Source organism: Sprattus sprattus (assembly GCF_963457725.1).
Source record: "Sprattus sprattus genome assembly, chromosome: 3".
In the NCBI taxonomy this organism is placed as follows: domain Eukaryota; kingdom Metazoa; phylum Chordata; class Actinopteri; order Clupeiformes; family Clupeidae; genus Sprattus; species Sprattus sprattus.
This window is the reverse complement of record NC_137922.1, coordinates 41081254-41102371: the sequence shown is the minus strand read 5'-3', so window position 1 is coordinate 41102371 and position 21118 is coordinate 41081254. Positions and strand designations below refer to the sequence as shown.

The following is a 21118-nucleotide window of genomic DNA, read 5'->3' as shown; positions in this document are numbered from 1 at the left end:
ATCATTATTATTATACATAGACATGTGAACTTACAATATGCTTGTAATAATTTTCACACCTATTTATATCCTTGAGCACTTTTTCAAGGTCATGAGGGAAACTCATAACAGTATTAGCATTATTCTCCCTAGGTTGAGCATCTTCTCTGTGCCTTCACTGAAGCCTAGGCCAGAATTCTTTCTAAGTTGTTAATGCAAAACCTATACAATGACCTGATTTGCTTTCTCTTACACCCATCCAGTTTTGTTCACCAAAACCTGTGGGACAGATAAAAAAAAATCATATTTTCAGGGTCTTTGTGTACTATAGTCATTTCTTAAGGTGTCATCTGATTGGCCTCCTCTGGTGTGACATCACGGGCGGCGAGTTCAGAAAAGAGAGCTGGGAACCAGTACTGAGGATCCCCTTCTGCTTGAGAATCCAGCCATGCCAATCCCTCCTTTAACAGATGGTCCTGGGAAAAATGTATAGGAAAATATAGTTTCTTACACAGTTGGAAATGTGTCTAGTTAGTTTGCCAGATAACGGCATTCACTGTCATGGTAGGTGTGAATTATAAATTATTATTAAAATATTATTTTATTTGAATGCTGAAATAGTTTAAATACTGTGGGAATAATTGGTCAATTAAGCCCCACCACAGGTGAAGTTGACATACATTACATGTCTTGAAATACAGAGCTGAACTCACCAAGACATGACTTGCCCGCTCTCGTTCCCAATTCAAACTGTCCTTGATCTCACTGATGGTCACATAGCCCTTTTTCTACATGAAAACAGTAAAACACACACACACACACACACACACACACACACACACAGGTCAGCCATAAATATGAAAAAAACAAAACATGTTAAAAACGACCTCTTTATGTGTTCTGTTAGCAGTGACGGCTGAGACATGTGATTGGATTAAAGAAAGATTTTAGATTACCTCTGCTAGCTGCAGCACCACTGTATGGTCCATATTGAGCTCCGCTGGGACTGACTGAACCAGATAGGATCCTCCGACAGGAATCATCCCAAATCCATTCCCCATTGCTTTCAGCTTCTTTATAGCACGCACCAAGTCATCTCTAGAGCAAGTGGAGTGAGATTTGATCTTGGTCCATATTCATGTTGCGTGTGTGTTCATCTGGCATCAGTTTCTATGATAAATATGGCTGACACAAAAATACTTTGCATCATGCATCAGTACAGAATGCTTTCTCTAACAATACTCACTGGCTTACATCCTGAGCAAACTTTCCTCGTCCTTTTAACACACGTTGGTGGAGCTCATCCAAAGTGATAAGTCCTACAAAACAAAATATCACAGCATTGAACCAAGAGGAGCTTCACTTACATGGACTATGCGCAATCTTGAGAAAATGGTTTAAAACCATTTAAAAGGCAAGCTACAGCATACTGATCTGAAATACTTGCCTCCATTTCTGTGTTTCAAAGCCAGACACACTTCAATGATCTGAACACCGAGCTCATAATAGAAGTCTCCAACACCGAGCATCTCAGCCCAAAAGCCCTTACCCGCTGTGGAATACATGAAATCATAATTATACAGTGGCTCACTGGCACATTTGTGAAAGAGCTGGAGAGATATTTATGTTGAAAAATAGGTCTGAGAATCATACAAGCCAGTGGGTCGACTCCAATAGTGGCGCACATTTCCTGAAACTGTACACGGAACTGTGAGCTCTTTCGGATTTCTTGTTTGTGCTTGCTGGCAAACTCTTCTAGGTGGGTCTTGAATGTCTCCAACTGTTTGGACATCTGGAAGTGGTCCAGTGGATTAATTATTGAGCTGTTATATTAATGCCGAACAGGTTTTTTGTTAACACCTGCCAGAGTTAAAGAACCAAAATGCAACAGTGCGACATTTCGCCTTACCTGTACAATCTGATCTTCAGCGAGAACTGTACCTCTTTCTTTGTATTTAGCCTGAATGAATACGTTACATTGATTAGAGTTTTCTGGTTAAATAATAAAAAGCTGTAACGGTCAAGTCAACGTTTTGCTGACATGTAACATGTACACATGGATAGTTGATAAATATGACTGAATCAAAAATAAATGTTACACAACATTTAAGGCTTGGTCATTTTGCACACAACACTGTGAACTAGTAGATTTGTATTACACTCGAATAGATACATCATATCAGCATACCTCCGCAAGCTTCTTTTTGGCAATGGCCCCTGCCCCAACACCTCTTCTCATTTTGATTCAGCGGTGCTTTCAAACACTCCAGCCGAAGGACGTTCCACACAATGGCTCTTCTCAGTCCGTTGCTGGTGTTTGCTCTTCCATAAAAGGCTTGTAGTTTTGGTAAGTATCTTGTTGAATTGTCTTCACTATTCACAAGTAAGCTAGTTGGCTAGCTTGGGTAGCTATCCAAAAACCTCTTTATAGGTTATGATAGGTGTAAATGCTATTGCAGTGTGTTTGGGTATATCTGAACAATGTGATCTACCGGTCATGATATATAATACTGCTTTTAAACCCTCGCATTATTTTTTCAAGAAAATATGAGTCCACGAAACAACAACTTCTTCAAACCAGGAAGTTGTTCGCTGTTTTCTTCTTTTACTCTAACGTGAGTCGAACGGCCCACATCACATGTTCTTTATCGCCATCTAAAGTATTGGGATAGATATTAGAAAAGCATGCTCCCACGACCTCTATGAGAAGGTGCAATCTGGCGAAATGTTGTTGATATTTGAGCTAAACAGCCAATCGAATTGCACACCTCGTTTGAGTGCTCCTGAAGTATTGATTGGCTGGAGTATGCTTGTTTCTCAATTACAGAGCCATCGTGTGGAACCATATGTATAAATGTCTATGTGTTGAACGCACACAATGGACTTCCTGATGACCATGAGAAGTAATTAGCTGAATTTGACAAAAAGTGTAGTGAATTCAAATCACAGACAGTAGGCCTACCTGTAGTAGTCCACATTGAATGACCATAAAACACATTGAATTTATCAAAACACGTTTAATTTATTAAACAAGTTGATTGCATTTATTCAGAGGTAAAATGATTCACCGCCACCAAAATGAGAGGTCATGAGATTATTTATTCATGATATGGATGTCTTCCATCGAGTAGACTGCAAGATAGGCTACCATGATGTTTTTCAACATAAAGAATGAGGTCTTTCCAATTTTGGTCATTGTCTTGATGTCTCCATTAAATATCTGATTACTGAGAACTGTGGAAACAGCAAAGACGCAGAAGATTAGCTCTTAGATTACTTCAAATATTACGACAAAATAGCTTAATATGGAAGTGACAAAAAAAGCATCAGACTTAACATTATAAGAACAAATATACCTGGATCTGGTTCCCTTGCTATGGACCCACGAACTGAGCCCCTTTTTCAGTAGGTCATTAATAATGTGAGCCTCTTCATCCTCCGGATGCAAAAGGTGGCTGTGAGACATTCAGTTTCACAGAACATTATTTTCCTTGCTAAAAGAAACCAGAAATATTTGTTTTGGAGTGCTAAATCATGCATTTCCTCCAAGTTTCTGAGAGAAAAAACTAATACTGACATTTTAGTTATGAGAACTGTGTCTGTACAGTGACATATCTATTACATACATAACATAATCAAATCAACAAATATAAAACACTAATAACAGTAGTGTTTAAAAGCACATAGTTCCTAAATAAATAAAATGATAAAACATATTTCCTCCGTCACTCACTCGCTCTTTTTCTCCCTTTGGTTGAGAAGGAAGTTCACAAAGTTCTTCTGCACCATGGAGTCCATGATCTTACTAATGTCACTCGCAATGGTAGATTCAGCATAGCGGCGATCTACATGTGTGCCATCCTTAAGTTGGCTGAGAACATGAACCATGACAAGATGTTTGTGCATGCAGTATGCCATTTTCTTCTTATAACCAATTATACCAAACACTTGTAAGTATAAGTAGTACACAATTAAAATCATTATTTAGCCATCTCATCATGTATTAAGCAAGGATCCATGATAAAAAAAGTAATGATAGTCCAAAAGGCTATAGAGGCAGAACTTTCATTTTTGCAGTGTGATGTTTTGAGCTATTTCTTTTTCTTTTTCAAGTGCTTTGAAAAAATACATTTAAAAAAGGTATAAATCAAGCAATTACTCTCTAACACCCACAAATAATGTTGAATAATACCTGTTTTCCTCAGCCAATGCTTTTGCTTCTGCCTGCAAAGAGTTGCTCAGGCAGAGAGCAAGAACCACAAGCACAGCAGTTTTCATCTTCTTCTGATACCTTCTGAAATCACAAATGCGCACTGAACAATGTCATACTTACATCAATTTCAAAAATGCCATATACAGCAACAGATGGCCTCTTTATATTTTCTCCAATCCCCCCATACAGCAACGTTAATCAGAGGTTTCAGAATTGTGTCCTTACCCTGCGAGACAGAGATGTGTGCTCAGTGTGCTGTCAGTCTGATTTGTGTGAGCTGTTTCACCAAAAGATGTGGCCCTTTTTATACCACAGTATTGTCTCATTACTGGAAAAATCATGAAGAAAAACACTTACCTTGTTCGACATTAGGGAATTTAATTGCATGACTAATATTCAGGTGTAAACACTGATAAGCTGACTTTCGAGTATAAAATTGGAACTTTCCCATATGGTTTGCCCTTTTCCACTGCTCAATTAAGGAAACAAAAATACAACTTTGCCCTGTGGATTTTGCTAAATTACGATTGGGGGACGCAGAGGAAAGCCTTTTAAGGGTAATTAGCCTAATCAGGTATGGCCAGTTGTGCTGATTGCTTGACATTGATTACATGACATTAAGTCACAAGAGATTAGGGTATGAAAATGATTTTTGCAGTAGATCCAATCTGGTCGATGATTAGAAAATTATTCTGAGTCACTATATTAAGAGTGCAGTTATCCGAATCCGAGTCCTGAATGGTTAAAGTGAACGTATGGTAAAATGGCGCTTGCCTTCTGCGTGTATGTTCAGTTAATTATGATGTTATTACATTTTCCATCTGACTTTTGTTTATCTTATTAAGGTTTTATGCTTGATATACTTTTAGTTCAATGTTTATGTTTTTAGGAAATATTGCTGTTTTCATAAACAAAGACCTTGAAAAAAGGTTGGTTGAAACCACTGTGGCAAATCATTCACTTTGCCTGACCATTATAAGTTACTCATTGCAATAATAATCCTGAAGAAGGTCAAGTTTTTAAAATAAAACCTTTCCTTTTGGTTTGAATAAGACCACCAGTTAAAATGTAATTTTAAGTACATTATTTTATAGGGCCGATATCTGTTATTTAAAAAAAATAAAATTGTAAATCAGTTTATGGAAATGTCCAAAGCCGCTTACAGGACATTAGAAAAATATATATTAACAATAGTGAGAAATTAAGAATACACAGTATTTAGAGAGAACACAGTATAACACATTTTTAGACTCAGACAATGATATACACAGAAGTGAAACAGTGAAACCTGAAGTCTTCAATATGCCATACATTTAACTTCTACCATTTGAGCTGCTTAACCCAGAAACCTGAGTAACAAAACAAAAACATCGCCATTTTTGTTTAGACTTTGGTTGGCAGCAGTGGCGGCTGGTGATTTTTTTTTTTGGTGGGGCTATTTGAGTGGGGGGTCTGGGGGTTCTCCCCCAGAAATTTTTGAATTTCGTAGATGTGATTTCCTGCATTCTGGTGCATTTTCGGGTGGCCAGCCGGAGATCCCAAATCATTCACAATGATAAATTTGTTGTTCGGTATTTCATGCAGGCCAATAAATTAAAAACGAGACGTGAGCTGTTGATGCAGAGAAGTGCTGCTCAGTTTTAAAACAGCCCCTTGCCTATACCAATAAAATAACTCAAACCAGTCAATACCAATGGTCTAAAGACAATATTAATATATCTGCCATGTAGAAATCAACTGTTTCACAGGTAATGATAATGAACAAGTTACATGTTTATTATGGTCCATGTCCAGATAGAAAGTGTCAACACATAACGATAAATTATACTAGGGAACAACAGTTGTTTGTTACTACAACTACTACAACAATTTAGTTTTTTTAAAGACATGTATACTGCAGCTGTATGAGTATGAGAAGAAAGATTATTTTAACTGGTATGAAACAGTAACAGCTCACAACTTAGAAACAACAAATTGCACTCTTGACCGCACATGTTTTTAAACGCGTTCTGACCAATGCTTCAGTTCTGTCATTCCTGTCTGTGTCCACGAACTGTCTATCACACGCACTTGTTTTAAACAGCAGGCAAAGAAAACAAAAGATGGCATTGACATACCCACAGCTAGCCATGCCTTTCGAGCGAACCAATCTCGGGAAAAGCTTCTGGTGTATGTTTTCCCCTTTTCTCGCGTCTGTTGGGTTATTTTCACTTCTGGCTTGTCTGGTCCGAGTTGTTTAACAATTAGCTTTTCCGCAAAAGTTCTTCTTCCAAAGGCAAAGGGATGCAGATGTTAGGATTTGACTGAATTTGGGGCTAGCTGAGCTCCCACAACTACATCCGACGTCGCCATGCTTAACACTTCTCTGCTAGAATGGAAAATACCTGTTAAAAAGCAGTGGTGCATCTTGGTAGGGGCTCTAGCCTTCAGCGCCCGTAACCCATAAAATTCCTCGACGATGATTGGCGGATGTGTATTCTTTTTTGCCTAGCAACAGGGGAGCCATTGGCTTAAATACAGCACACACGGGCTGATCGACCAGGAGCCCCGGCAAGACATCCTATTGGCTACTACACCAAAAATGATAAACGTTCACGTTTTAAACGTGGAACTTGAAAGTGAATGTAATGTAAATATAATTTTGGAGAGTTCTAAACCCATTCTAAAGCAAAATCATCAATATCATTGTATTAACACAGGTTATTTTTTCAAAATGAGAGATTATTTAAAAAAGAAAAGAAAAGAAAAACAGGCAGTCAGGTCAGCGGGGGGGCGGAGCCCCAGCGCACCCTATGGGCGAGCCGCCACTGGTTGGCAGTCTTGGGCAGTTTCTATTCTCCGATAGCACATGGACATGTGTGCCTCTATAAAATATGCTCTTCGGTCCTGTGACCTCCACTAAGCCTTAGTCCACATGAAAACACAGATGTCAAATACTATTGATAAAGTCACAGGATCTTTTTAAACTTTAGTCAAAGTGCTGCAGCAATTGTGGAACCAGGAAATAGGCACAACTGACCTCTCTCCACTAGGAGCTCATGAAGTTAGCACTTAGATGTGGAATAGCCTAGGCTACTTATTCTCAGCTAGCTAATCCTTGTTCTGCATAGACATATAGGCATTTTTTATTCAACTTTTATCTTGATTCACATTCTCATTCTCATACCACATTCTTTACATGTTGGTTATTGCTTTATTTGCTTTCATGTTTCTCTTGTTTGTTCAGGTGCCCCTTTCAATAACTATCACTTAACAGGCTATAAATAGCCATTTTTAAGGACTAGTCCTCTGGGAATGCATGGATTCTCTTCCCTCCTTCTCAATTCTCTATTTTACTGCCCCATGCGTGTCTCAAAAAATTACGTCATATCTGAATTTTAACTTGTTCAGATCCCGCCCTAAATGCATGTTGCGCGTGCGCATTGAATGGCGTTTAAAACATGTTTTGAAGTGGACTGAAGAGCCAAATACCGAACAGGAAAATGGGGGATTTCGTTAAAAGTAACGTACTTCACATTTGATCAGTACTAACATATTTTTAAAAGTTCAAGCATGTTTAGAAAAGAAAAAAAATGGAGACACAGGAAATGAATACACGAGGCCTTGCAGGCATGTAATGTTAAGGTAAATATTTAACGCCAGCTTGCTAGCAACTCTTGTTATTGTTTTCCCTCTCACCATAGCTAGCCAGCTATGCTATCTGACTTTGCTGCCAGAGACCTGCTAGCTTCTTAGCTAGCACAGTTAGTTAGCCCGCTGTAGTCATAATGGTAGAGTGGATTTCAAGCTACGTCTTATGTAGAAAAAGGCCATGCACCACCAAAATAACAAGGTAGAGGAAACTTGGTGTTGGTCGTAGTAATGAATAGTATCTAATCATTATTTTGCGAACATTTATCTAAGCTACCTTTCATTTCGTTGGGTAGCCACACGCCCTTGAATTCCTGAATTTGAAAATGGGCACAGTAAAGCAGACGCCATTAATAGCAAGATCTATGATAGCTAGCTAGGGTTTAGCAGAGCTCGTAGCCAACGGCTTATAGCAAGCCGCCAACTAGCTAGCTACTTGTTATTCGTCAACCTGACGTGCGTATTTGCAAATTTGGGGTATTGGAAATAAAAGACAACACAAAGTATTTGATTTGATTGGCACCAATACTCATGTCGTTTCTATGTTTTGTTTGTTGTTGTCAGAAGCCAAGTTATGCCAGCAAACGTAACTATATTGCCTAAAGGTGGTTGTGTGGCAATGTTTTCAACTGACTGAGAACACGTATCTAGCATTAGCTTGTTTAGCTAGTTGATTGCGCCATTGCAGAAGCAAATGGTCGTTAGTGGCCTATTGCTCTTCAAATAACTGTGAATACGATCAAATGTAAACTCTCTGTTTGTTTATACCGCCCTCTGTGTGTCATTAACCATTTTTGCCAGCAACATTATTTTGTTTAGTAAACGAGCTAGCTAGCTAGCACTATTGCTACCAATGTTATGTCATGAACCATCAACGTCATTTCAGATAAACCCTTATTAGTAGTTATTCTTGTGTTGTTACAGGTTGAAGACGTGTAATTTCTTCGTTAACACAGGATATATCCATGGACAGTAAACAACTTGTTTCCATTTATTTTGCAGTGGCAATTTTGGCGTCTTATTCGCCATGACTATGCGACATGCTTTGTTTACTAATGCACGTTTTAAATTGGACCCAGAGAAACTCGACCTTGACAAAGCTCGCATAGGGACTGGTCACTCTATCGATATAAGAAGAGACTCGTGTGATTTTGGCTCAGACGTTCATAACGTTATTGGGGACATACTTAAAAGTGGTGGCAAGCTCTTCGGTAAATCTAAGAAACTGGACGTGAATCACCTTCCTAAATCCGGCCGGATCCCACTGGCCACGGGAAGAAACAAAGGACCCGTTCTATCCAGGGACGCGTCTGAAAGCGCAGAGACGCTGTCATCCCAGGTTAAACACATGGGGGGCGAGGGAACCCCGGTAAAAACTAAAACTCCTCTTGGACAGACTAACGCTGTGGATGTTAAAACGGATCCCATAGCAATGAATTCGTACAGCAACTCTAGAGACTCTGGGACTGAGGGCAATGCCAGGGGCATTGATGGCACTGGCAACCCCAACACGGCATCACTCGAAGTCAGTACAGATGGGAAGCGTAAGAACATCAGGAAGACCCCCAGTCACCCCCACGCGCAAGCCACATGCCTTCGACAAATCCTTCTGCTTCAGCTGGACCTGATTGAGCAGCAGCAGCAAGAGCTTCAGACCAAGGACAAGGAAATTGATGAGCTCAAGTCTGACAGGGACACGGTATGCAAACTTGGAGTATGAACAGCAGAGTTTTTGTAGTTGTGAGGCAGCTTCTTGTAGATATGTCAGCAAGTATGAGAGGGTATGTTTAACCACTATAAATGCAGTTATCTGAAGTGGTCATGCCACATTTGTCACAAAAATGCCACTGTCTTATGCTGAGATTTGTGCCTGATTTGGTTGTCATTTGAAGGCACAAGAACTTACATATTACCCATAACCCTCTGTGTGGTTGTTCACAATGTTCTGAAGCCTCCTGTACATCAGACATGGTAGCTAAGTTGGATCCTTTGATTTCCATTTAGATTCGCCCCTTTGCCTTGTTGTTCATTTTGCATTTTTACAATATGTTACATGCATTGCTGTTCTTTAAATGTCTTTTATCTTATCTACGGAATGTGAATTACAGTTGCTTGCGCGGATTGAGCGTATGGAACGACGCTTGCAGCTGATTAGCAATGCGCCGCGCGACAAACGTCTGTTCCAGCCGCTGGAGAGATGGCAACCAGAAGCAGAGGACTTCTGGGAGGGAGAGGAAGGTGCACAAGCGACTAGCCCCAAGAACCTGGCCTACAGCAGAGACGGCAAAGTCCAAAAAAGGTGTGTCAGTGGAAAAAAGTGGAACTGATATCAGTGTCAGCTTATAGGATGAAATTGCACTTGTTTTCTTTCTTGCTCATTTGTATTTAATTATTGCCCTCTGGTCACGGCCACACAGGAAATTCGGTCTCTCAGACCCCAAAACACCAACACAAAAGCCCAGAGGGAAGGCTGCCAAGTTCGGCCCCCAGAAGACTGAGGCTGGCGGGCCCCTGTCATGTCAGAGGGACCTGCACAAGAGCGAACCATTGGAGGAGATGGGCTACGGACAGTCTGCAGGCCAGGCTGCTGCAATGCACTCGGTAAAAGAGGAGCCTCTGGAGACCATGTGCATGGAGGAGCTACCATACATGACCACAACAGAGATGTACCTGTGTTGCTGGAAGCAGCCTCCTCTCTCACCACTACGAGAGGAATCGCCCAAAAAAGAGGAGGATGTGGAACATTGTCTTCAAGGTAACAGTCTTCCAGTTTCAAGCCAAACTGTGGTGTATATTTATTGCTATCGGTTAAATTCATATTAGTAATGCCTGCTAACTTTCTGTGTTTTTGTACTCAGTTCCGTCTTGGAGGGAGAACAGTATGGAGCCGCTGAATGATAAGACTGACATCCCAGAGGTGAGACAAATATATTTTCTGAAGCATTCAGCACTCAACATTACTTAATTTTCTGATTTGTTTTGAAATCTTTTCTCTTTCTTTTGAAGAATTTGGATGATAACGCCTTCCTGAAAAGACATTCAAAGCTGGAGCTGGATGAGAAGAGGAGGAAAAGGTGGGATTTTTTTGTAAATGTACCATGTTTTGGCATCTTCCAAACCATTCTCTGTCTTGCATCCTACTGCTGACACTAAGTCAGGTCAGGACATAATAAACAGATTAAGGGACAGCCAACCATTTTTTGTTCTGGTCATTGTTTTTGCTACTTTGCCCATACCTCTGTAATTCTGTCACATTAACCTGATTAGGCCAGTCTAACCTTGTCTCTCGGGGCTCCGTTGTACTACAGATGGGACATCCAGAGGATACGAGAGCAGAGGATGCTCCAGCGGCTCCAGCAGCGCATGGAGAAGAAGGTGGCTGTGCCGGAGACGGAGCCAGATCTGATGTCTTTCTATCCAGAAGCTGATGATGGTATGGACCACTAGTCACAACACCTGGTCTCAAATAAAGTTTTTTTTATAGTACTGTCTGAATCAACATTTTTTTTATTTATTAATTGCTAATGTAATGTTCTGTGTCTCTGCAGTGGAATCCATTGTAATCACACCCTTTCTGCCTGTGATGGCTTTTGGAAGACCTTTACCAAACCTGTCTCCCGAGTAAGTGGGACCTCATTCTTTGTTTCAGTTTGGCGTATTATATTCACACCTGAACAAACTTTGAGCTTTGTTTGCATTGGCCTTCACCATTGCACCAAGCATTAGGCCTCCTCATTCTACCGCTTCCCTAGCTTTGTTGTCTTTGATCAAGCCTTAAGATAGGCTGCAGCCATGTTTTGTTTTGTTACCCACGAGCTCTGCCCACTTCTTAATTTTCTTTTTGTAGGAGCTTTGAGCTGCCCTGGCTGGACGACAGAAGCCGCTGCCGTGTGGAGAATCAGAAGAAGAATACTCCGCACAGAAACTGTCGCAAATGACCCCACCTATAACTCTAGACAAAAACAAGCAGAACTTTAGTGTTATTGATGGCTGGGCATGGACAGCAGGACCACCCTCGCTGGCCGGGAAAGGCCGGCAGGGTCACAGACAGGCCTCTGATAGGGTAGTCTTGTCTCTCTGTGGAGTAGCTTACTTCAGCAGGCCTGGATGGGCTTCCCCAGGCTGGATTGGTGGAAGAGCGTGCCGCTAAGACAACAGGGTGCCAGGACTGGCCTGTGTGAGGTCAGTCACAACCACAAAACCATAGCAAAACCACAAGGAAAGCAATACTGACTGAATTGCTGTCAGGTTTTTCGAAGTATGTGTATATTGATTATGGAGCGCCACCCTCTTTAAGGAGCCTCCGGAACCCTCTGTTAATGTTTACACATATTTTTGTGTTTTCGTTTTTTTTTTTTTTTTTTTTTTTGCCTTGACTGAAACCTGTATCAAACGTTTCCCTGTTTTTTTTGTGTGCTTTCACTGTAGTGACCTTGGTTGTGCAGACAAAGCTTCAAGTGAAAATAGTTTTTGGAAGAAAAAAATGAAAATTTTTGCAACGTGCGCTAAGATGTGGTTGTAAGACATTGCCGATGCACGGCATGCATGTCCTGTTGGTTAGTCTCATCTCACTAATGACTCTGCTGCAGTGGGCAGCAGATTGTTCCATACATTTATATGCTTGTGATCATTTTGTTTTAAGTCTGCATGGTGGCATTGGAGAAACAGTAAATGCCCCATGAACAGGCAGTAAGAAAAACTTGAAAAAGCTCTCAAAAACAATGTGTTTTATTGTGAGTGTGCATGGTTACATTTGTTTCTTTGAAATGGGCACTTGCTGGCAAAAGCTGAGATTGAAAACTAATTTGTCAGAAATAAACCCCTAGAGGTATGTGCCTCGGGTCTACAGAAGACATTCAGTAAAACATTGAGACTCCTGTCTTGAAATTGATTTGTTTTTGAATTTGTAACAAATCTGCACTTGCATTTTTGAAGAAGTTTGTATCAAAATGAATGAATGAGTGATGTCACTGTCATTGCCCAACCAAAATTAATCTCCAGAGATTTCCCCACTTGTGATGATAATGTTTGGGGTTTCCCAGTATGCTTATCTAGGAACATTTTCTCTTGAGAAATAAAGTTTAGATATTCCACTCAAGAGCCATTGGGTCATAGAGCACCCTATATCTAATTCACGGTGAGAAGTATCTTGTGCAGAGTTACCCTAGTGTGCAGTCTTTTTCAATCCCCCATTTAATTAACATTTCCCTTTTTGGTGTTGGTGTAGGTCTTGAAGCCACACCCGTTCTTTAACTTGTTTGTAGGACAAAAGCACAAAAAGCCACTTCAACACCATACAACCTGTACGAGTTTTAAATATGTAAAACTGCTCATCTGTACATAGCCTACAGAACTTTATAATGGTTGTACATAAGCAAGACATGGCTGTTATTTTTCTATTATTTAATGTTCCAAGTGTTGTATAACCAATATTGTCATTCTATGATAGTCTGTTGATAAAATACAAAAACTGGTTTTGGAGCTAAAAATACAAATCTTATCATTTTGTATTACACCATCTTGCCTCAGTCATTGAGTTTTCACAACTATGTATTTTACTAAGTTTTCAGCTGATGTAGAGTACATTGTCAAAACATTTTTTTTATTTTAAGGCTCTTTCATATATAAAAAAAAACAGGACACATGCAATCTGAATAAACAGTGGCCACCTTCTTTGTTTCAAAATGGCTGCCCTTAAAAAGAAGAAAGCTTTTCACCTATAACTGCCAGGGCATTACCTTATACTATCATATTGCAGGCTTTTATCCGCTTAATGTGCTGTGTGAGGGCAGCCTCTGTTGGTAGTATGCGATCTAGCTGACTGCCTTAGGTAAAAGCTGTTTTCTTGCCTGATTCACCTGTATGCTTTAGCTTCTTGTCTTGTTAAGAAGTACCACAAATCTTTTGAGCTGGTGAATGTTGTAATCTCTGATACAGGTGGCCATTTGAGACTCAAAGACTCAAATGCTTGTGTAACTTTCGGGAAACCTGTCCATGTGTCCGATGCTGCATGTTTACCCATGCCACTGGACGATGAGGTAGTGTTGCATCCAGTTACGGCATGAAAAACTGGAAGCGCTCTCTCCTCCATGGTTGGTTGCAATGTCATGAGCATGTTTTACCCTGCAGTGTTTTCAGATTCCGTATGCAATCCACAGTTTGTCCAGATGTTATCTGTGGAAGTTGCCAGAGATACATCAGTGTCAACTGACTTGACCAAGACTTACTTGTGGCCATTTTGTGAGCAGCAGAATGCATGCAAGATCACCTAGGGGCAGCCTCATTATGATCAGAAGGAATCAGGTAAGGTCCTATCCAGTCACGTGACGACACAACATTCATATGTTCTGTGCTATACACCTCCTTCCCTTCAGTTGATAACTTGGAAATGCTTTGCAACATGTACTGATGCAGCACTAGTTTAGTTTTTGTCAGCACAAAAGAAACTGCCATTGGAGCTTTTGACAATAATGTGGTTCTGTGATCTCCTTCTCTGTCTTGCTGAGCACTTCAAGCTTTTATGGATGTATTGGTCTCACACCACATCTAGGCACTTTGTCCACCATCCCTTTGTATCCAGTCGAACAAGAGCACTGCTCTGTTCTGTGAATAGGTTACCTGATTCCTGAAATGATGCCTTGACATGTGCAAACTTTGAATGAATAGAGGATGAGTGGTCATGGTGTTGTGTAGCTTTTAAATATATCTTTTCAGAAGATTTAAATTCATCACTGATCTGGACGCCTTCTGGGCTAGCTGTTATCCACTTATCAAAGCTGATGGGTTATCTGTTATTCCAATTACACTTCCATCTCCTTTGATTTTGTTGTCAATCTTTCATGGGCTTGGTCCATGGCCACGGTCAGTAACGCATGGACTGGTTTTTGTACTTCAAAGTTACCCCTACTCAAATTCCTCATAAACGTACTGTACTTGCTGTCTCTGATATTAGAACATCTATTGAACAATCGGCCGGAGACATTTAAACATAGTTTAACTTCTGCTTCTCTGACAGAACACAGAAATTGAAGTACAAGAATTTCAAGCTCCAAAACTAAAGGCCAGTGATGGAATTGGGGGTATGTACCTGTGTTGACAATGCACCAGGATTTTAATCTCAACTTTTCAACATTTAATGAGAATCTTTTGGTTAAGCATATCTGCTGTGACTTGGTCCTTTCGAGACTGCTTCAGGTCAACCAGAGGTTGTGACTTCCGACAGCAAAATAATTGTGGTCCATCCAGTCTTTTGCAATCCATTTTGTATCCTGATGTCATGATTTAGGAAATTAAATCAACCTCTCATATGCTCTAGCAGTTGAAATATATTGTTTTGACAGCCATTTTGAAATCAAGATGGTGCCCACAATGGTGGTCAGATTACATGTGAACTGTTTTTATGTGAAAGACGGAGCATAAAATCGTGTTGGCCAGTCACTACATGTATTTGCTCTGATATTTTCTTCCCCTCCAGATTATATGCACTGTCAGAGTTGAAATACAAATAATTTTATATAGGTAGGAAGGTAAAATTTGTTTCAAAGGAGACATCAGCTGTTGAAAAATTCACATGCCATCAAAACCTTTGTACTTGGTATGTCATGAAAGGCATGCAATCTGAGATTGGGATTGGCAATGTATGTTGTTAGCGCTTCGGAGAGGAAATTAATGCTTGAACACTTGAATACACATCATAAGGGTGGTCCTCGTTTTGGTAAATGTGAAAAATGTTTATTTGAACAAACCAAAAAAGAAATAATATCTCCAAAAATATAACCTTCCCCCCTCCCCATTTCTCTTCAGATAAGCACTTCCACAAGTATTACAACAACTTGTTGCCATTTGTGGCAATCGTTTCAACTAAGGAGAACCCGGGCGTCACTGCAATCATAATTTTCACTTACATAATATTTAGATTTCAAAATGACCATAGCGTTCCACATCCCATGTTTAAATAGACATAATCCACTGACTTGTTTCTTAAAAAGTGTGGCACAAACTGGCACACAGGACTTAAAATTGTATTTCCTAAACAGGACCTGTTCAGAGACCCCAGAGATAGATCTAAGCTTCATTTGAGGCATCTGAGTATATAGACCCCCATGTGTATTGAACAGCAAATACAGAGAGAGAAGAGAAAACAGTCCTTGGAGTGCACCAATACTACAAAATGATGTCAGTCATACATGGAAATCTGTGGACTTGTCCAGTCACATATAACCTAAATAGGCAACAATATAGCGATGCACCGGTTATTGCAAATGCAACTATAAATCTGTCAAATCTGGGGCTGCTTCGCTATTTATTTTTATCAATGGGAGAGCAATTAGTGTTAAATTCTCTCAAGGCTTGAGACATAATCAAAGTAATCATTTATTTAATTACCACATTTTCCCCTTTAACCCCCAATTTAACTAAGATTTGAGGGGAATACATTTGTTTGGATTATGACTGGTCACTGATAATGCACAAGAGTATAAACTGCACGTAGAGCACAGAAATAATGATAAAACAGACCCAACCAAACTATATGCTGTTTAACAACGACACCTCAAACACTCCAGTGTTCGTCCTCATGTCCTACCTCTTATGCAATCTATGATTCAATAAAGAAATCACAGAGAAAACCTTTACACGCTTATATCTGTATTAAAGCCTCCACCCAAGTCTTCCTGGTTACCCTCAGTCTCTCCTGAGGTTATTGAGTCTCTCCTCCAGGTCCGCATCTGCATCTGCCAGGGCTGCCTGTGGTTCGACCTTCTTCCCACCTGCCACAGACAGGCTGCCACCCATCGAGGGCAGATCTATTTGAACAGGGAGAAAAGAAGAAAAAAAAGATTGTATTTAGACATGAAGGTAGTAATTTAACATGTTAGTTTTGTGATAAACAGATCATGCGGTAACAAGGAGTTATGATGCATTGATGAGCACCTTTTACGAATATACAGAGACGCAACAAAGAGGTTCTTACTTGAAAGTTCGTCTGACAGATTAAGGCCCAGTTCATCCAAGACTTGAGAAACGATGGCATCACTATGGCGGCCAGGAAAGAAAAGTATTAGACCAATTCAACTCACATTTCCAGAAGCTTTTGAAAAGAATGCGTATTCCACTCACCTCTCATCTTCATCATCCTCATCACCCATGGCATCGTCGATTGCATCGTTCATCATTTCCTCCTTCATATCCATTATTTCGCTCTGTCGTTCAAATTCCATCATGATCTTCTGAATCTGAGGCAGTTTCAGCTGAGATTGATTAAAAAAAAAGAAAGTCAGTTGGACTACTTTCTGAATTTCAACGTTAGCTTCCATTGTTGAAAGGACTGTAACTTGACCCAAATTTGCCACAGCTCACCAGATGAGGAAAAAGAGTTTGAATGACAGGAAGAGAAACAATTTAAGTTATTGCAATTCAAACTCTTTACTCTATCTTATATACAGCCGCGGAAAAAATTAAGAGACCACTTCAAAATTATCAGTTTCTCTGGTTTTACTATTTATTGGTATAAAGTAAAATGTACATTTTTGTTTTATTCTATAACCTACTGGCAACATTCCTACCAACTTTCAAATAAAAATATTGTCATTTAGATCATTTATTTGCAGAAAAATGACAATTGGTCAAAATAGCAAAAAAGATGCAGTGTCTTCAGATCTCGAATAATGCAAAGAAAACAAGCTCATATTCATTTTTAAACTACACAATACTAATGCTTTAATTTAGGAAGAGTTCAGAAATCAATATTTGGTGGAATAACCTTGATTTAAAATCACAACTTTCATGTGTCTTGGCATGCTCTCCACCAGTCTTTCACATTGCCGTTGGGTGACTTTATGCTACTCCTGGCGCAAGAATTCAAGCAGCTCGGCTTCTTTTCATGGCTTGTGACCATCCATCTTCCTCTTGATCACATTTCAGAGTTTTTTTTATGGGATTGAGGTCTCGAAATTGGGCTGGCCATGACAGGGTCCTGATCTGGTGATACTCCATCCACACCTTTACTGGCCTGGCTGTGTGGCATGGAGCATTGCCCTGCTGGAAAAAACACTTCTCAGAGTTGGGGAACATAGTCAGAGCAAAAGGAAGCAAGTTTTTCTTCCGGGACAACGTTGTACTTTGCCTGGCTGAGGTTTGTAAAAGACCATAAGGATTGAACCAAAGCTGACTGGAGGGTCTCCTAGTTCGTTAGACGGAGACCTGGAGAGGCCTACAAGCCACAGAGTCTTGCACCTACTGTGAAATTGGACTCATCAGAGAAGACGAACTAGGAGACACTCCAGTCGGCTTTGGTTCAATCCTTATGGTCTTTTACAAACCTCAGCCAGGCAAAGTACAACGTTGTCCCGGAAGAAAAACTTGCTTCCTTTTGCTCTGACAATGTTCCCCAACTCTGAGAAGTGTTTTTTCCAGCAGGGCAATGCTCCATGCCACACAGCCAGGCCAGTAAAGGTGTGGATGGAGTATCACCAGATCAGGACCCTGTCATGGCCAGCCCAATTTCGAGACCTGAATCCCATAAAAAAAACTCTGAAATGTGATCAAGAGGAAGATGGATGGTCACAAGCCATGAAAAGAAGCCGAGCTGCTTGAATTCTTGCGCCAGGAGTAGCATAAAGTCACCCAACGGCAATGTGAAAGACTGGTGGAGAGCATGCCAAGACACATGAAAGTTGTGATTTTAAATCAAGGTTATTCCACCAAATATTGATTTCTGAACTCTTCCTAAGTTAAAGCATTAGTATTGTGTAGTTTAAAAATGAATATGAGCTTGTTTTCTTTGCATTATTCGAGATCTGAAGACACTGCATATTTTTTGCTATTTTGACCAATTGTCATTTTTCTGCAAATAAATGATCTAAATGACAATATTTTTATTTGAAAGTTGGTAGGAATGTTGCCAGTAGGTTATAGAATAAAACAAAAATTTACATTTTACTTTAACACATACCAATAAATAGTAAAACCAGAGAAACTGATAATTTTGAAGTGGTCTCTTAATTTTTTCCGCGGCTGTATATTCACATAAATTATAAGTGGTATTTTGGCATCTAAAATTCCTACTGCTAAGGAATGAAAGTTACATTTAAAAGGAAGTATATAATTTACTCTTGATAGCAATTTAAGCAGTGTTTCCCCTACAATGATATTAGGGTGGCGGCCCGCCCCCCCAACGGCCCCGCCCGCCCCCCCTGGAAGGTCAAGTAAAAAAAAAAAAAAAAAAAAAAAAAAAATTTTTTTTTTTTTTTTATAAATATAGCGCCAGATCACAAAATAAGTCATTTAAGGTTACCTTTACCATAAAACATGTAAAATTATACTTATTGACTGCTGTCATTCAAAGAAACACATGAACATCATAATTCATTTAAGTGTTTGTGTCCGTGTCCGCCGCCGCGGCGCGTCCGCCGCCGCGGTGCATCGCGCCGCGCCCCTGCCGCCGTCCCCCTCCCCCCCCCCCTAAGCTGTAAACCTAGGGGAAACACTGTTAAGATTCACTGTACGAAAAAAACCTTCATTAATAATGTGTAATATCAATAGAAGTCAATGTTTATAATAATTATAACATGGTTATCTATACCTACTGAAATATACAGCAATATTGTGACTAAGTGGGTATGAGTTTCTTCTTGGATCCGGATTAGAATCTAAAACTCCTACACCAAAGTCCATGAAAACTCCATCTGGAGTAACATACCATTACATGACCACATTGAACTGCCATATTGGGAGTGGCGAACATATTTACCTGTCTGTTCATGGTAGCCATGGCCTTGGTTACCCCCTTCATGGCCTGTGCCATGCTGTTGTTTGACTTAAGTGTCTGAATTTTAAGGCTGACTGCTTGGATGTTCGCTCTCATCATGATGAATTTTTTGACGTAGCGCCGTGTGCGGACAAGGTCCTTGGCCATGATTTTGACTGCATCCTGTGTTAGGAGAATAAAGGAGGTCAGTCAAATTGCACTTGTCAAGTTAGTTTATTCATATTGTTCTTGTCTTGGTGTTTCTACAAAGCTGGTGTCATTGTAAATGTCTGTGATGAATAACAGATACATTTAATCTCTCACCATCTGTCCTTGTTTGGCCATTTTCTTGATGTCAGCTATTATCTTCTTCTCCTGCTGTTCCAGTCTCTGTCTCTCTCTGTCAAGGTCTCTCATTGCTCGATTCAGCGCCCTTTGATTCTGTCGCAACATCTCCTCTGGGGTTTTCCTTTTTCCAAATAGGAATTCCATCTGAAGCATTGCAAAATCACAAGATAACATCAAAGACAAAAACCTGTTGTGTATTTGTCCAGTGTATTTGTTTAAACAAAACAATGTTTTGAAGTAGGTCCACCACATATATTTTGGAATCATGAAATGAGCATGGCATTATCCGATTAAAAGTAAACAACTCTGATTACACCAGCATTAGATATTATTTCTGACATGGTCAGTCTTTGAAATATGTCGTAAGTGAGTAATGTTGACACACCCTATGACCACTGATGACCTAACAAAAATAAGGTGGAAAAATGCAAGTTAACCAGTTCACTCAAATCATCCAAAACATAAAAAAAATAGATAGCAGGAAGGCATCGGTCTACCAAGATCACTAGGAAGCATCACCCCTTGATTGACGACGGCAGATGGTGGACATGGACTTCCGTAACCAAACCCCAAATATCACTCCAGAAAGTGACTCCAGAAAAAAAACAATAACTTCAAAAACTATCCGGGACGGCAACGGATACCTGAACTAAAATATGTATTCCTCTGAACGTAGGGAACAAAACATCAGTTAAACGCCATTTCCAAATTGAAACATAAAGCCAGCTAGTCAGTTAACGTAGCTAACGTGAGATAGCTAACCGTAGCAGTGTCATAACGCATTGTATTTGTATTGTATCCCTCGAAACACATACACCTCTAAACCACTTGTAATGTCACGGGCATCACTGTATAACAATTGTAAACTGAACAGGCAATAATGATAACGATAACTGTTTAGTAGGGTTAGGCTAGCTAGATAAAATACCAAGCTAACGTTAACACGTTATTTATCAGCAGTAAAGCACATATCTAATGGACTGCCTTTTACTTGTATTCGTACCTTGGAGATGTTTAATCTAGCAGATGTACAGAACCACAAGAAATGACAAGAAATTCTTCGTATGTTATTCTATCCACTTCTTCTTTTCCTTATTTTGCTTGATACTTCCGTATCAAAATAACTGCACTTCCTGTTAGTGTCGCTTTGGTGGGATGTGACGTAGTACAAGACGTCATAATACACTGTCCAACACATTTTT

The 21118-nt window shown here is 39.9% G+C and overlaps 3 protein-coding genes across 5 annotated transcripts; 1 reads left to right on the top strand and 2 right to left on the bottom strand.

The window, feature by feature from the left end:
- Nucleotides 1–52: 52 nt before the first annotated feature.
- On the bottom strand, nt 53–2561 carry snf8 (SNF8 subunit of ESCRT-II). Its single transcript, XM_080835146.1, has 8 exons — nt 2168–2561; nt 1889–1939; nt 1633–1771; nt 1427–1531; nt 1226–1298; nt 936–1077; nt 693–767; nt 53–455 (listed from the first exon to the last, which is right to left on the bottom strand). The coding sequence occupies exons 1-8, from the start codon at nt 2216–2218 to the stop codon at nt 318–320; spliced, it is 774 nt and encodes a 257-aa protein (XP_080691272.1). The 5' UTR covers nt 2219–2561; the 3' UTR covers nt 53–317.
- Nucleotides 2562–7500: 4939 nt separating this feature from the next.
- Nucleotides 7501–13285, top strand: msl1b (MSL complex subunit 1b). Of its 3 annotated transcripts, none has more exons than XM_080835136.1 (9): nt 7501–7693; nt 8747–9521; nt 9931–10121; nt 10240–10577; nt 10681–10739; nt 10829–10896; nt 11131–11255; nt 11371–11443; nt 11670–13285. In XM_080835136.1, the coding sequence occupies exons 2-9, from the start codon at nt 8850–8852 to the stop codon at nt 11758–11760; spliced, it is 1617 nt and encodes a 538-aa protein (XP_080691262.1). In that variant the 5' UTR covers nt 7501–7693; nt 8747–8849; the 3' UTR covers nt 11761–13285. The 3 variants fall into 3 exon arrangements, with proteins under 3 accessions (XP_080691262.1, XP_080691261.1, XP_080691263.1); XM_080835135.1 differs by having other exon boundaries at nt 7501–7816; nt 8825–9521; XM_080835137.1 differs by having other exon boundaries at nt 7501–7816.
- Nucleotides 13286–15516: 2231 nt separating this feature from the next.
- chmp2a (charged multivesicular body protein 2A) lies at nt 15517–21058 on the bottom strand. Its single transcript, XM_080835148.1, has 6 exons — nt 20920–21058; nt 19893–20060; nt 19572–19751; nt 16940–17070; nt 16794–16855; nt 15517–16626 (listed from the first exon to the last, which is right to left on the bottom strand). Exons 2-6 carry the CDS (start codon nt 20058–20060, stop codon nt 16505–16507), a joined length of 663 nt encoding a protein of 220 aa, XP_080691274.1. The 5' UTR covers nt 20920–21058; the 3' UTR covers nt 15517–16504.
- Nucleotides 21059–21118: the final 60 nt, after the last annotated feature.

Bases quoted from the DNA above. Each gene is read 5' to 3' on its own strand.
- snf8 (XM_080835146.1), bottom strand. From the start codon at position 2,218: ATGAGAAGAGGTGTTGGGGCAGGGGCCATTGCCAAAAAGAAGCTTGCG. The intron at 768-935 runs GTAATCTAAAAT...GTTTTCATGTAG, and splicing joins TGGTGCTGCAGCTAGCAGAG to AAAAAGGGCTATGTGACCAT. The intron at 456-692 runs GTGAGTTCAGCT...CATTTTTCCCAG, and splicing joins AGCGGGCAAGTCATGTCTTG to GACCATCTGTTAAAGGAGGG.
- msl1b (XM_080835135.1), top strand. The intron at 10,578-10,680 runs GTAACAGTCTTC...TTTTGTACTCAG, and splicing joins TGTGGAACATTGTCTTCAAG to TTCCGTCTTGGAGGGAGAAC. The intron at 11,256-11,370 runs GTATGGACCACT...GTGTCTCTGCAG, and splicing joins CTATCCAGAAGCTGATGATG to TGGAATCCATTGTAATCACA.
- chmp2a (XM_080835148.1), bottom strand. From the start codon at position 20,060: ATGGAATTCCTATTTGGAAAAAGGAAAACCCCAGAGGAGATGTTGCGA. The intron at 17,071-19,571 runs GTAAATATGTTC...AATCAATCTCAG, and splicing joins TGGCTACCATGAACAGACAG to CTGAAACTGCCTCAGATTCA. The intron at 16,856-16,939 runs GTGAGTGGAATA...TGGCCGCCATAG, and splicing joins GAGGATGATGAAGATGAGAG to TGATGCCATCGTTTCTCAAG.